Source organism: Podarcis vaucheri, assembly GCF_965113315.1.
Source record: "Podarcis vaucheri genome assembly, chromosome: 11".
Lineage (NCBI taxonomy): Eukaryota > Metazoa > Chordata > Lepidosauria > Squamata > Lacertidae > Podarcis > Podarcis vaucheri.
This window is the reverse complement of record NC_138749.1, coordinates 56,536,899-56,552,455: the sequence shown is the minus strand read 5'-3', so window position 1 is coordinate 56,552,455 and position 15,557 is coordinate 56,536,899. Positions and strand designations below refer to the sequence as shown.

Below are 15,557 nucleotides of genomic sequence, written 5' to 3'. Positions count from 1 at the left end.
TGTGGGGCCTGCCTGGTGTTTTTACATGAGTAGAATGTGTGCTTTTATTTAAAATGCATCTCTGGGTTATTTGTGGGGCACAGGAATTCGTTCACCCCCCCAAAAAAAAAAAATATAGTCCGGCCCCCCACATGGTCTGAGGGATGGTGGACAGCTGAAAAAGGTTGCTGACCCCTGTTCCAAACAGTCAAGATGGCCAATTAATACCAGAGAGAAGACTGACCACATTAAATCACGCACACACACAACTCACTGTAATTTGGGACATCCTCATCAGACTCTGGAAGGGGTACTTCACCAGCCTCTAGTGGACTGGGCTCTCTACAAAGGGTTTTCAAGTTTGCAGAGTCACTTTCCTTCTCTTCTTCAGCTGACTCTTTCTGCAATGCCGCAATCATTTCCTTATAGGCCAGCCTCGCTTCCATTGTCAGCTCCACCATTTTGTGAAAATAGTCCTAGGGGTATAAAGGCAGCGGGAAACTAAGATTGGATTTTGGGTTAGTGCTTCGCCAAGCTTTCAGCATTTTCTCCACAAACCCAAGAAGATAATGTGCTCCACAATTTTATTTCACACGAATGTTTAAAGAGGAAAAGATCAAAGATCCCAAAATTGTTGTTCAGTGGTCCCAGCAGCAGAACGTTGTTGAGGATTTATTTGTCGATTTCCCCCTAAGCTCTATTTGTTCAGCTAACTGCGCTCAAACTTGCGGAGGGTGATGGGAAGGGCACTAGCATGAAAGTAAATAGAACACCTCAACAAGGCTAAGGTGATTTAAGGACACTGTGCTCCCAGACAATTAAGGGTGGTTAATATTTTTAAACATTTCAGCATTAGCTGCCAAAGAGTTTAAAAGCTTCTACAGTGGTACAGTGGTGCCTTGCAAGACGAAAAGAATCCGTTCCGCGAGTCTCTTCGTCTTGCGGTTTTTTCGTCTTGTGAAGCAAGCCCATTAACAGCTTAGCGCTATTAGCGGTTTAGTGGATCAGCTGATAAGCGGTTTAGCGGATCAGCTGATAAGCGGATCAGCTGTTAAGCGGCTTAGGATCAGCTGATAAGCAGCTTGGGAAAAAGGGGGGGGAGGAAAAAACCCCCGCAGGAACTCGCAAGACATTTTCGTCTTGCGAAGCAAGCCCATAGGAAATTTGTTTTGCGAAGCACCTCCAAAACGGAAAACTCTTTCGTCTAGTGAGTTTTCCGTCTTGCGAGGCATTCGTCGTGCGGGGCACCACTGTACCTTGGTTCTCAAATGCCTTAGTACTCAAACAACTCGGAACCCAAACACTGCAAACCCGAAAGTGTTCCAGTTTGCAAACTTTTTTTCGGAAGCCAAACGTGCTCCGTTTTGAATGCCACACTTCCGTTTTGAGTGTTACGCTGTCTATTTTTGCTATTTATTTTGTGTTTTTGTGGCTCTTTTTGTTTTGTTTTTGTGACTGTGTGTTCAGCTACTGATTGATTGTATGACTGCAGTACACTGTTGATTGCTTTCATTTTATGGATCAATGGTCTCGTTAGATAGTAAAATTCATGTTAAATTGTTGTTTTAGGGGGTTTTTTAAAGTCTGGAACGGATTAATCCGTTTTGCATTACTTTCTATGGGAAAGCGCACCTTGGTTTTGGAATGGACTTCCGGAATGGATTAAGTTTGATAACCAAGGTACCGCTGCATTGAAACTGAAATGCATAATGCAGAACAGGGCACAACGGCAGCTTTCGCACAACTCACCTGAGCGCCATCGTAACTGAAAATCCCCACCACGCTGACTGGCACGGCTTTGTTCACGCAACGCCCGAGAGCTTTGCGATTGAGAGCAAACACAAATGGGATGTTCTGTTCACAAGCGGAGTCAATGATGAGATGCAGAGTCTCATCCAACCCACCTGGGGTAAAACAAATAAGAGGATTAAAAGCATCAGAACTGGTCAATTTCATTAGCATTGCTGGCAAAAGGACTTCATTCACCCAGATACATCTTAAGAGAAAACCAGCATTGCTTGTTCTTCAGCTACACCCCTCCACCGGAAATCTGATCTGCATTTGCTTCAGTTTGCCATACTTTTAATAGAAAGGCTCACCCTTTGACTGGATTCTTTCACAGTTGGGGGAAATGATGACACATTTCAACTTTTTCAGCTTCAAGTGTTTCAGCACTTCTCTGAGCCCCATAACAAGCCGGCGCTTCGTCTTGGCCTTGACTGGGTCTTTCTGATAAAGGCGGTCTTGGAAGCGCACCAATTCTTTCAAGAGATCTGTTACGCAGCTGTCAACCTCTTTGCTGAGAACTTGGGTGCAGTAACTAAAGAAAGAACCAATTGTTTCAGTATTATGGCAAGTGTCTGATTCTCCCCACATTCCTTTCTTTCTCATCCACTCTATCCAAAGACACACACACACAAAATTAGCAAACTATATCCAGAAGTAATTAGCATGTTTGTGTCAGTACGCCTTTCAAGCGATGTCAGCGACTGGGCTCAATAACTTGGTTCTGCCCCAACTGGGCTAGGCGACTGGAGCACTTTCAGAGACCTCCCAATCCTGGAAAGCTGGTCCCAGTGCACTGGACCCACAACTGTGTATTGTGAGCACCAGACTCATGCAGACTATAAATAACACGGAAGCTAGCTGTGAAGCATAACTTCTTTTATTTCTAATAGCTACTACAAACTAAAGAACTACTGGCTTGCATGAATGTTACAGCTCCCACTCAGCCATCTAGTCACTACATAGATAAGAGACTCTCCACACACACAGTCCGGCAGTCAGGCAGGAGCGGAAGAGTAGAAGAGCAGTTTCCACTCCCTCCTTTCTCAAAACATCAGATCAGGAGATTCTGTCAATGGGAGGGGTGAAAATATCAACAGTTTGATATTTGAAGGTCGAGAAATCCATGTCTGACTAAGGGTCAAAAGCCTTCATGTAAACACATGGGTCAGCAAACTATAGTGGTACCTCGCAGGACGAATGCCTCGCAAGACGAAAAACGCGCAAGACGAAAGAGTTTTCTGTTTTTTGAGTCGTTCCGCAAGACGAATTTCCCAATGGGCTTGCTTCGCAAGACGAAACATCTTGCGAGTTTGTTTCCTTTTTCTTAAAGCCGCTAAGCCGTTAATAGCCGCTAAGCCGCTAACAGCCGTGCTTCGCAAGACAAAAAAACCGCAAGACGAAGAGACTCGCGGAACGGATTAATTTCGTCTTGCGAGGCACCACTGTAAGGCCCAGGGGCCAGATTAGGCCCAACTGCCTTCTGGATCCGGCCCGCGGACGGTCTGGGAATCACCGCATGGAATGCCAGCGTGCGCGTTCTTTCCCTCTCCCTCACACGGCGGCGGCAGCACCTCCTCCTGGCTTCTCCCTGCCCTGCCTAGAGGAGGAAGGAGGCTGGGCTTTGTTGGTGCCAGCAGCAGCAGCGCTCGAGCAGCCGCCATTTTAAGCAGCCCCTCTCGGGAGCCCTTTCGCATGCCACTCATCTTACCTCCGCCACAGCCAGCCTCTGCTGCTCGCAGGACACAGGTAAGCAGCCACCGGGGCTCATGGTGCTCTTGCATCATTCTTTCCCCCCAAATATAGTCCAGCCCCCCACAAGGTCTGAGGGACAGCGGACCGCCCCCCCCCCCTGCTGGAAAAGTTTGCCGACCCCTGCATTAGGGTATCACATTCAAACTGAGAGGCACCCCACTAAGCTCAACAACAAAAATGCATGGACAGGATTGGCATGACCAACACCAGAATACTTACTCTCTAAACCTTCGGCTGTGGATTTTGGGAAGGTTGGAATTCAGCTGTGTTGGGACAGGGGAATTATTCGTGGATCCACTCAACGCTGTACATTCCAGTGACACGTCTGAACTATCTTGGGCTGCAATTGCAGGATCTGTAGGGCCTCCATCTGCGCTTTCTGAATCCAAAGGAAAGTCAAATACAAAAGGGATTATTTTTGTTGAAGAGGAACTTCAGATCACTATTAGAAACCTTAGGAGCTTGTTTCAGTTTCAGCCCAGGGTCAAGATGAAAATGGCATGAAATAAATGTGCTTAAGAGCCCTGCAGAAAAAGAAGCCCTGAACATATATGAAGGGATAACTGCAAAAAAGATAGACAAGGCCCTGGCCTAGGACAGTTAGGCTGTTTTTACAGATATCCATTTACAGTTTAAGCAACTTTTAGATTTAGGGGAAAACAACAGCTAGACCACAAAAGAGCATGGCATGCCTTCCATATTTATGATTTGATTTGCAGTTTAAAGTAGGCAGAATGTCATTTTTAGCAGTAAAAAATTGTAATAACTACACCAACTATTCAATACTGCTGGAGAGCTACTCCAATGATAAATAGGGTTGCATGCACTGTTTTGACCACAGGGCTTAAAAATGCATATTAAAAACATACAAGCAAATCATTACACAATGTAGAGCAATACATGAAATAAAGGGATTGAAGCCAATTGCGCAGAGAACTGTCTCGACAGCTATTTCTGCCAACGGCAGGCAAAATCTCCCATAGGATGTTGGAGCAAATAAACTGAACAAGGCAAAACAAAGGAAGAGATGTCAGCCTGTGACTTGGCAGACCTTTCCATTTCAAACTTCCACTTCTTCTGAAAAGGCATTTGTTCAGGAGGAAATTCAATCCCAGTCCCAAACAAGAATACTCAGTTAATCTTTTGGAGGTTTAAGGAATAAAACGGGTAGAGAACAATCCCAGGTTTGGTCTTGGTTACAGTTTGTAGTTAGTGGGAAAGCTTTGCCATGAATCTGAGGTTCAGACAACATGCTAAGCCAAACCTAGGTTCAGTACAGCAGTAAAAAGGACAGGAGAAGAGAACAGTAGGTGTGATCTTCTCTCCAGGAGTTCACATAGTCTCACTAAATCATCGTTTGAATTACCATGTATTGCAACCAGCTCATTTTCACCTTTATTTTACATTACTGTGGCAGCTGCATCTCAGAAAACACTATCGCAACAGCTATCCGGCAATATGGGGTGTTGAATTTTTCAGCTTTCAAATTCCAAAAATGAGGGATGCTAAAAAGTTGTAACATGACTTGGGAATTCAAAAGATGTTTTGGTAAAATTAATATAATGTAGCTTTGCTAAATTATATACACATGAGAAACGTTAACGGCTACATCAGAGGCCAAGAAGTAAGTTGGCAGCTGATGTCCAAGAAGTAATCAAAGCAATACTTGATTAAACTAGTTGATTCAATTTATTATTAAAGGATGTCATTACTTTCTAATATCGTTTTATGATTAGAATATAATGTTGTAGGCTTAGTAGGGTATGTTTTATGTGGAGAAACTATTTTTTTTTATATCATTACCTGACATTTTCATAAGATAAAATTCTTTGGTTTTCTGAGAGCAGTTTATGCACTTTTTAATCACAGATTTACCAAACTAAATGTTGTCCGGTCACAAAAACAATAACAGATTTGAATTCCTCACACGCAAAAACCAATTTTAAAGAATGCTCACTGAAGAAATTTGCAAAAGCAGCATTTCCCTGCTTAGACACCCCCTGGACAGAAGTGAAAACAAGCAGCACCCCTGATTCAAGAGGTACCTAGTTTGGTGTCCTCAGAAAATGTCTGATTCTCAGTCATCTCAGAAGTTGCACCCTGCTGGACAGCATCACTCTCATTTGGTATCGCCGTCAGTTCCAAAAGGTGCTGCTGTTTCCGCTGTTCTCTCTCTTTCAAAATAATCTGAAAAGGAAACACTTCATTGCAATATAGTTTCCAGACAAAGTTCTTTATTTCTGAAATACTTTTTTTGGCACAATGTATGTGCTTTACAGCCTTTAATGTTTACTTTTCCATGGGAGGTGGGAAAAGGCTTGATTTAATTTTAAGAGTTTGGCAATTTTTAGTTATCATTCAATTTGCTTATCTGCGGCAACTGCTTTACACCACTGATAAAGCAGGCAAGTTGCTAACTGCATCTCCACTTATAGCCATTCAGGGAGCGACCTCTTTCAAAAATTAAATTGATGGGAACACTCTTAAAATATTCTCCTTTTAAAATTTTGTTCTAGTTCATATAAGCAATACATGACGGTTCTACTGGCAGACTGAAAGGTGGGTCACATGAGAGTGCTAGTGTAGAAAACATTAATATAATCACTGCAAGCTATCCTTTCAAATCACCTTTGGGCTGTTCTAGTCTTATAAGGAATGGATTAACCCCAAATTAGATCTGCTCACTTTCCTCCCACCTCTGGGATTAGATAAGATTACATAGTTTAATTAGTCCTCCCCCACAGCAACAATCTGAAAGTACTTCACACTTTTTCCAATTATTTTTTTTTAATAAAAAAGACAAAGTTATAGCCAGGCACAAACCAAAGTAAGAAATACCGGTCTGGCTAAATTCTAAAAGGCAACAGCTACACTAAACTTTGATAAAGGATTATTGCTTGTTGTACCTTTTTGAGCGACGTTGGCTTCTTCGCTTTAGGGACTTCTCTCTGCTTTCCCTTCTTAACGAGGGGGGCACTCGAGTCCAACGGGTTATGTGGGGTCTTCCCTTGGTTTAATTGCTGACTTTTTGTTACTGTCACGGGTTCCTTGGAATGCAATGGTACTGCGCTACCAACTAAAACAAAAGCAAACCTGCTATCAGGTGACAATGGCCAAGTCTGAAATCCATACTTGACCGGAAGCAAGCACAATCAGTATCAATTGGGACTCTTCTGAACAAATATGTTTAGGATTGGAGCATAACTTGGTTTTAGCACTCAGCTCAGCACACAAGCAATACAGACACCCAGGTATACATATAAAGAATGCATTCCTTTCCTGATTCAGCACATTACAAAGTGTGCTTAGCTTCGTCAGTGTGGCTTTCAATTTCAGCAGGTCTGTACTGTGAATGCTGCATTTTTGTAAAATACAGTGGTACCTCGGGTTACATATGCTTCAGGTTACATATGCTTCAGGTTACAGACTCCGCTAACCCAGAAATAGTGCTTCAGGTTAAGAACTTTGCTTCAGGATGAGAACAGAAATCGTGCTCTGGCGGCGCGGCAGCAGCAGAAGGCCCCATTAGCTAAAGTGGTGCTTCAGGTTAAAAACAGTTTCAGGTTAAGTACGGACCTCCGGAATGAATTAAGTACTTAACCCGAGGTACCACTGTACCTCATTACTTAAATCTACTATAATCCTTAAATAAAGATTCTTATTTATGTATCTGAAAAATACAGTAAAGGTAAAGGGACCCCTGACCATTTGGTCCAGTCGTGGACGACTCGGGGGTTGCAGCGCTCATCTCGCTTTATTGGCCGAGGAAGCCAGCGTACAGCTTCCGGGTCATGTGGCCAGCATGACTAAGCCACTTCTGGCGAACCAGAGCAGCGTACGGAAACGGAAAATACAATATGGCAAATACTCCGGAAAGGTCAGTGGCAGATCATCTATTTTGCATGCAAAAGGTCCCAAATAGGGCAGCAAATGTCTGAAACTCTGGAGAATCGCGGTCAGTCAGTGTCAGCTAGCTAGAGCAATGGTCTGAATCAGGATAACAGAGCTTTTGATGTTACTGAAACTATTCAGTAGTAAACAGCCTGGTTTAGAATTCTTTCTGGACAAATGCTACTAAATTCTCTACGAATTTCTTTCACCCATGTGTTGCTCTCCTTCCAGAATGTGCTTAAGCCCAATCCTTGATATCACTTATTGCAAGCAAAGCAGTTTTGTAGTTGCATTGCATGGACGTAATACTTAGAGGAATCATTAAACATTAGCACTTTAACTCAGTGGAGACATCTGCTGCATTTATTCTTTCCCAAAGTGCACTTCAGATCTGTGAACAAAGTCTGACATGATTTATTGTGGACAACCTGCATGGCACATTAGAAGTGGTTACACAAACCCTTTGCTGATTTAACAGCTGTTTTATCCTCCACATGGATGCATGCCATCTTTTGACAATTTCTACACTGATAGCAATCTAATTCTGTGAATACTGAAAAATCCATAACACTTTAAGCACTATTTCCCCACCACTTTTGGAAAGCAATGGTAAAGAATTTCCATCAGCCTAACTTTATGTGCTATTATACAGACTGCGATTAGCAATGGGAGCTTCTGCAGTACACTTTGTATTGTAATTGGACTTTCTTAGATGCCAGATGCGTAGAACCTTCCTTCAAAAGATAGGCTGTTACTTAAATATACTTTCCCGAAGAAACCAGAGGCCTTCCTCCTGGGCATAGTGGACTAATCGGTGTTAAAGAAGGATAGAACCTTTTTTGTGTATGCTACAGCAGCAGCAAGAATTCTCATCGCAAAGCATTGGAAGACACAAGATCTACCCACCTTGGAAGATTGGCAGATGCAACTAATAGATTATATGGAGATGGTGGAAATGACTGGCAGAATCCGAGACCAGGGAGAGGAGTCGGTGGAGGAAGATTGGAAGAAATTTAAAATTTATTTGCAGAAATATTGTAAAATTTTTGAATGTTGAGGACATTGAAATGAATCGCAGGGGCTTTAGCAACAAAGTAAAATGTAAGATTGGATTAATAGCAGATAAATTAATTGGATATGAATTTGCTGAATTAATTTTTAAAAAGGGATACAAGAACGGGAGACGTGAGGAAGTCGGGAAAATAAGTTAATTGAAGATGAGAAATTAAGAAAGAGGGAATTTTTGTTTTTTGTTATTATATGTGTTTTTATCTCTTTTTTCTTCTTCTCTTGATGTGTTCAATGTTTGTATTTTTGTATTGTATTGTTTTTTGTGATTTTGTTTTTTCTTTGTTTTTGCATATTTTCTTGAATGTTTTTTTAATTGTGAAAACTTAATAAAATATTTATAAAAAACAAAACAAAACAAAAGATAGGCTGTTACTTTGAAATGTGGACTTGGACTCCAGACTAAGGCTTTCAAAGTATAGCATGTAAAATCTGACAGTTACTTATTTATAGCCAATCATTTTGATAAGACTCTCTCCCAGCTATTAAATTACAAAAAACAACAACCTGTAGAAACTGACTATCCTTAATTTTCATAAATAAAAACCACCACCTGAGAAAAAGTAGAAGAGAAATAATTACACTTCCACTAATCTCTCCTAGACATCAGTGTGTTCAGGAAATTGCAGTTCATCTTTTTTATTTTACTTCACAAAGCTGGCTTCTCTTTCATTCTGCCGGAACTTTTCCACTGTAGTGAATTCTTGCAATGTTTAGCCTACCTCAGGAGACGGCCATTAAAAAAAAGAAAGAAAAAAGTACTCTGAAAAAGCATCATACAATGAAAGCACTCTCAAAACTTCTACCTGAAAGCACCACAGGCTTGGACGGTTTTGATTTTTCCGAATATTGTTTTTGTTCCAAAGCAGCCAGCATCCCTCCCAAATCGAGCCGCACAGGATCCTGACTCTTCTTTCCACTGCTCTTGGGCGTTTGCTGCAGGAGAAGAAAGGGAAACACGTTTCTTCCCCCTTGGCCTTGCATTTTATCTAGTGAGTAAAATTAATGTGCACATGATTCATTCATAAATATTACTTTTGTTTTGAAGCAAGCCAACGTTAACGTGGAAAGAACAATTTTACCTGCATTTTCCTTTTTTCTGTTGGAGTGGGTGGCACTTGCTTGTGAGCTTTTCTTGCCAATGACGTGTCTGAAATGGGAGCTACCAATTCATGTTGAGGAGAACCAATTAGAGACTCGAACCCAAATTCCCTTGTTCTTCCCTTTGAAGTACAGAAATACAAGACAAATGTGTACATAAAATATTAAGAAATAAAGGGAAATCAGTACGCTAGGTTGTAAGAAAGTATATTAAATGTACGGTAATAATTATAAGTACATTCAAAATCACAAATGTCAACTATATCGGGAAATGATGGGAAGTCTATATATTTATTTTACTTCAGTTTGTTGTTGTTTTATTTTATTTTATGTACCATTATATGATTTTAGCTTAACTGATATCTAAGTGGAATTAGAGGGTCAAATTAACATTCTAAGTTAAACTAATTTAAGTATATATATATATAGAGCGTGTATGTGTATGTGTGCAGTTAAATCTGTAATGACATTAATGAATTTAAATAAAGAATTTTTTCATTTAAAAAAAATACAAGACAAATGCTATGAACGAACAAAGAGATGTGCGCAAGCTACACTCAGATAAATATCTCAAGGGGAAGATTTTTTGAGTTTCTTTGCTGCACAGACCCACCACTTTGACAGTAGCCAGGTTCTACAGCAGAAAACAAGCTCTAGCAGTAAGGACTTCACATTTCAAATCTCAGTGTGCTATAGAATAGCTGCAGCATCACAAACAAAATCTAAAGAAGTTGCAACATTAAAATGTGAGAACTTGTTTTGCCACCCTCACGTTTCGCGCCCCCTTGTGAGTCACACTAGGCTTTTTGGCCATGCCATAATCTAAAATTTGATAGAGCTGCTGAGTCCTGAAATGGCTGAAGAGTAAGGATTGCCAATAAGGGAAAACAAATGGGGAAGGGTAACTAGAAGACCAAGGTAACTGAAGGTGCCTTACGTCAATGTGCTCCTTGGAAAGTGGCGTTGAACAAAACTGCTTTTGAGTGGGCCTGTATTTTTTGTCAGTAGCAGCTGCTAGGTTTGGAAATTCTTCAACGTCCTGAGGAAATGGAAATAAAGTGTTAACTTAGGCAACATTACACACACAATTTAGATTAAAAGTGGCCTTCCCCACTTCAGCACCTGGCATAGCTGTCAACTTTTCCCTTTTCTTGCAAGGAATCCTATTCGGAATAAGGGAATTTCCCTTAAAAAAAGGGAAACGTTGACAGCTGTGGCACCCCGGACTATTTGATGTGCTAGCATTGCTATGCATCCTTCATATTCTAGATCAGTGATGGCGAAACTTTTAGAGACCCGAGTGCCCAAACTGCAACCCAAAACCCACTTATTTATCGCAAGGTGCCAACACGGCAATTTAACCTGAACACCGAGGTTTTAGTTTAGAAAAAACAACTCTCACATTAACATCTTTTGTCTTAAAAGAAAAACACAGTAACAGAGCTTTCAGTGATACAAACATTTTTTTTACTGAAAGGTAAAAGTTTGCATTTGGCATAGTAAAGGTAAAGGGTAAAGGGACTCCTGAGCATTAGGTCCAGTCGTGACCAACTCTGGGGTTGTGGTGCTCATCTCGCTTTATTGGCCGAGGTAGCCGGCGTACAGCTTCCGGGTCATGTGGCCAGCATGACCAAGCTGCTTCTGGTGAACCAGAGCAGCACACGGAAACGCCGTTTACCTTCCCGCCGGAGCGGTACCTATTTATCTACTTGCACTTTGACGTGCTTTTGAACTGCTAGGTTGGGAGGAGCAGGGACAGAGCAACGGGAGCTGACCCTGTCACGGGGATTCGAACCGCCAACCTTCTGATCAGCAAGTCCTAGGCTCCGTGGTTTAACCCACAGCGCTGCCTGCATCCCTACCCTGCATTTGGCATGCTTTTGAACAATTAATGTGATTTTTGCTGTTGTACGCATGCTGATAATTTGTCTAACCTTGCTGAACTCAAGGCGGCTCACTCCCGAGTGGGAACAACAGACTGGCGGGAGGCCCTGGCGCATCTAAAGTCGACGCCTCCTCAGCCCCTCGCTTGCCAGGGTCACCACGGCTCTATATGCACCCGAGAGCAGAGCAGGAAGGTGGGTCGGGCACAGCCGAGCTTGATAGTGGGGAGGCAGAACCAGCCCAGAGGCAGCTGTTAGGTTTGGTTGCAGTGGCAGATGGGCTTGGTCGGTGACTTGAGTGGCGGTGCCACAGGCTTTGGGCAGAGCGGCAGTTTCCCGGCGTGGCCCCAAGAGTGAAAATGTGCCCTAGCAGCACTGGGACCATGCTAGAAGTGGTCAGGAGCCTTCTGCAGAGCTGGCGCGTCAGTTTCACCCCCTAGCTACGGCCCTAGTGGGGCGATGGTGCGCATGCCCACATAGAGGGCTGTGCCCCCTCTGGCATGCGTGCCATAGGTTCGCCACCACTGTTCTAGATCTTTATTTTTTTTAAGAAATCAAACATTTTATATTGATATGCTTCTCTCTTCTCATCGATAAAGGGGGGGGGGAGAAGAGAAGTTGCTGGAAAACCACATACGACCCCTGAATTATTTGCGACATGTAAAAAGAGCTGGTGTAGTATACAGCGGTACCTTGGGTTACATACGCTTCAGGTTACAGACTCCGCTAACCCAGAAATAGTACCTCGGGTTAAGCACTTTGCTTCAGGATAAGAACAGAAATCGTGCTCCGGCGGTGCGGCAGCAGCGGGAGGCCCCATTAGCTAAAGTGGTGCTTCAGGTTAAGAACAGTTTCAGGTTCAGAACGGACCTCCGGAACAAATTAAGTACTTAACCCGAGGTACCACTGTAGTAGCTAATAGCGCAGGGGTAGGCAACCTAAGGCCACAGGGGTCGTTTAACCGGCCCCCAAGCCGCCCCCGAACAAAGGCGCCTGCTCAGCAAGTCCCCGCACGCTGCGCTAAACTGGGGCAGCGCGATGCGGGGACTTGCTTCTGCAATGCCTGAAATTGCGTCTGAGCATGCTCAGATGCCAGAAATCGCAGCCGTGTACACGCAATCCAGCCCATAGAGGGATCTCCGCTGGAGTGAACCGGCCCAGACGGGGTAAACCTTGCCGACCCCTGTAATAGCGCAATCCTAACTGTGTCTACTCAGAAGTACCGTATTTTTCGCCCCATAAGACGCACTTTTCCCCCTCCAAAAATGAAGGGGAAATGTGCCTGCGTCTTATGGGGCGAATGCAGGCTTTCGCTGAAGCCTGGAGAGCGAGGGGGGTCGGTGCGCACCGACCCCTCTCGCTCTCCAGGCTTCAGGAAGCTCTGCGCAACCCTCGGGAGACCAGCTCCAAGGGTTGCGCAGAGCTGCCTGCGGTCCTGGGACCAGCGCAGCTCTGCCTGGCCACCGGGAGCCGGGGGAGAAGCTCCGCCCCGCTCCCGGGGGCCGTGCAGAGCTGCCTGCGGTCCTGGGACCAGTGCAGCTCTGCGCCGCCATCCCGAGCGGGGCGCTAAGTCCCGCCCCGCTCGGGATGGCGGCACAGAGCTGCCTGCCCTCCCGGGACTGGTGCACTTCTCCCCATCGCCAGCCCCACAAGCTTGGGGGACAGCGGGGAGGCAGAGCGTGCCTTCCCACTGTTCCCCGACCTGGTTCTTCCAGCCCCGCTCCTGGGGGGGGGGAAATAAAATTTTTTTCTTTATTTCCCCCCCAAAAAACTAGGTGCGTCTTATGGACCGGAGCGTCTTATGGGGCGCAAAATACGGTAAGTCCTTGTCATGCCAGTGGGGCTTAGTTCCGTTTAGTGGAGTTAGGATTGCAGCTGATATCCCCAGGATCTAAGAATAAGGAACTCCCAAACTGTGAACCTCTCCTCTGCCATGCAGTTACTAGGTGACCTTAGAGCACCTTTACACTATCAGTAATATGAATATATGAATGCTATTTTATCGTACAGGGTTATGGTAAGGAGTGCAATATGATAATGTGAAATGCTTTGAATGTTACAAAGCAGAATATATATGCTGAGTACTCTTAATTACAATTACAATTTTTATTATTATTATTAACGAGCATGACCCAGCCAATTGAAAATGTGATAAACTCTGGCTGGGGCTTCTGATCAGTGCTAACACAAATCATTTCAGCTGTAGGATACTACATGAAATGCTTCTATAGCTTGCTAAGCTAACTGACTTGTGCAAAAATGCCACAGAGGAAGTTACTATTTCTGAAAAAACACACACCATAAAATCTGAATTCACACATTCAGATTGTAAAAACAAATCCTTGTGTGGACAAATTTACTTGTTTATCTGTCTGTGATGGGGATTGTACTGATCCAAAGAAGTTAAAATATGCTTAAGGTATAGCATTCAAGACTATCAGACTTGTGAGAGGCCTTGTATCATGACACTCAGATTACAATTATGAATGCCTGTAATTTATACAAGATTATCACTACACACAGCACTGAAGGCAGTAATCAGAAAGATGACGAAAGATCCCTGCCCTGTGAAGCTTACAATCTAAAAGCAGAGGAGACAGGAAAACAGCAACTTTCAACTCTTAAATCAGATTTACTAGTGTAGGGGTGGTGCTTTCCTCATGATGTTGGACCCAACTCCCCCCAGGCCCACCCATCATGACCAATGGTAGGTAAGGGTTGGTGGGACATCAGAGAAGCCTTGGGGTCACATCACTGATCCTTACTTGCAATACAGGTTTTTAAAAAATGTGATCTGGAAGTGCATTGTGCCACGTGGATTGTTAAATGCAGTACAGCCAAGGTAAACTTGTTAGACCTTATGATAATCTTTCAAAATGATTCACTGTCCTATTTGATAGATAAAAAGAGACACTGACTCTGAGCACCAAGCATAGGTACTCCTTAATATCTGCAACTTCAAGTTGATACACAGTTTGCTTAATGGCCCATACACAAAGCTTTTGATGCAACCAGAAAACCAACTTCAGTACCTCAATTCTTGGAGGTTCTTGAACTAAAGTGATTTGACTCTGAGCTTTCTCTTTCTTTTTCTTCTTCTTCTTTTTCTTCTTCTTATCTGCCAGTTCTTCAGCTTCATGGTCATTAGCATTCTCTCTTGTTTCTGACTATTGCAAAATGAGTAAAACAAGACAGGATTTTGAAAAGTTACACTCAAGCTCGCATAGCAATGAAAGCTAAAGTTAAGACACTAAACTGACGGAATACAAACTCTATCTTTTTCTCATAAGCCTCTGATCTGGAATTATAGGATATGAAAACACCCCCTGATTTATCTATCTGGCCACAAAATCTTTGTTCTGCTCCCTAAGGTTTGTTTTGTTACTGTCTGTTTCAGACTGTTCAAATCTCCACTCAGCCATGAAGCTCACTGGGTGAACTTGGCCCAGTCGCTGCCTCTTAGCCTAACCTACACCATAGGGTTGTTGTGGGGATTAAATGAAAAAGGGGAGATCCATGTGCACCATCTTGACCTCCTTGGAGGAAAAAAAAATGGGATATACAATCAATCAATCAATCAAAAGTACCTCCAGAGGGCAAGTAATAAACTTTAGTGCAGATAGCCAAAAGCTTTTCCAAATCTCATATCCATCCATACCACAAACTAACATATAAAGTATAGTGAACACTGAAATTGTAAATAAAAATATGTCACACATATATATTTACACGCCATATTTACTGCACACAAAAACTCAACTCAGTTAACATTGTTAAGAGTAATAGAAAAGCCGAAGAGAAATCAACTAAAAGAACAGAAAACTGCCACGTGATTTGAGAAGCAAGAGATTATTAACAACAGGAGTCAGAGCAGGTTCAGTGAAGCGACAAGAATGGAATCCAGATTAAAAATTATCTAAACAGAAAGCAAATTAAGGCATCAAATAACATGTTCAAGAACATTCAAAAGGAAACCAAACACACAAAAATAAGACAAGCTAGGAAAAGAGTCAAAAGAAGCTTGTTTTCCACCCGAAAGTGGGAGAAACATTATAGTAAGAAGGGTAAATGCAAGAGGAATGTGAAAAGTTTAAA

General features: G+C 43.0%; 1 protein-coding gene across 1 annotated transcript in view; it reads right to left on the bottom strand.

Annotated features, from left to right (window-relative positions):
- Positions 1–15,557, bottom strand: part of SECISBP2 (SECIS binding protein 2) — a 30,023-nt gene that overhangs the window by 1,669 nt on the left and 12,797 nt on the right. The window contains exons 8-17 of the mRNA XM_082241543.1: positions 14,495–14,629; positions 10,517–10,618; positions 9,561–9,701; positions 9,285–9,414; positions 6,426–6,595; positions 5,565–5,706; positions 3,739–3,898; positions 2,079–2,299; positions 1,729–1,883; positions 254–455 (exon numbers count right to left, since the gene is read on the bottom strand). Coding sequence (XP_082097669.1) covers positions 254–455; positions 1,729–1,883; positions 2,079–2,299; positions 3,739–3,898; positions 5,565–5,706; positions 6,426–6,595; positions 9,285–9,414; positions 9,561–9,701; positions 10,517–10,618; positions 14,495–14,629 — 1,558 coding nt within the window. The remainder of the gene's footprint in view (positions 1–253; positions 456–1,728; positions 1,884–2,078; positions 2,300–3,738; positions 3,899–5,564; positions 5,707–6,425; positions 6,596–9,284; positions 9,415–9,560; positions 9,702–10,516; positions 10,619–14,494; positions 14,630–15,557) is intronic.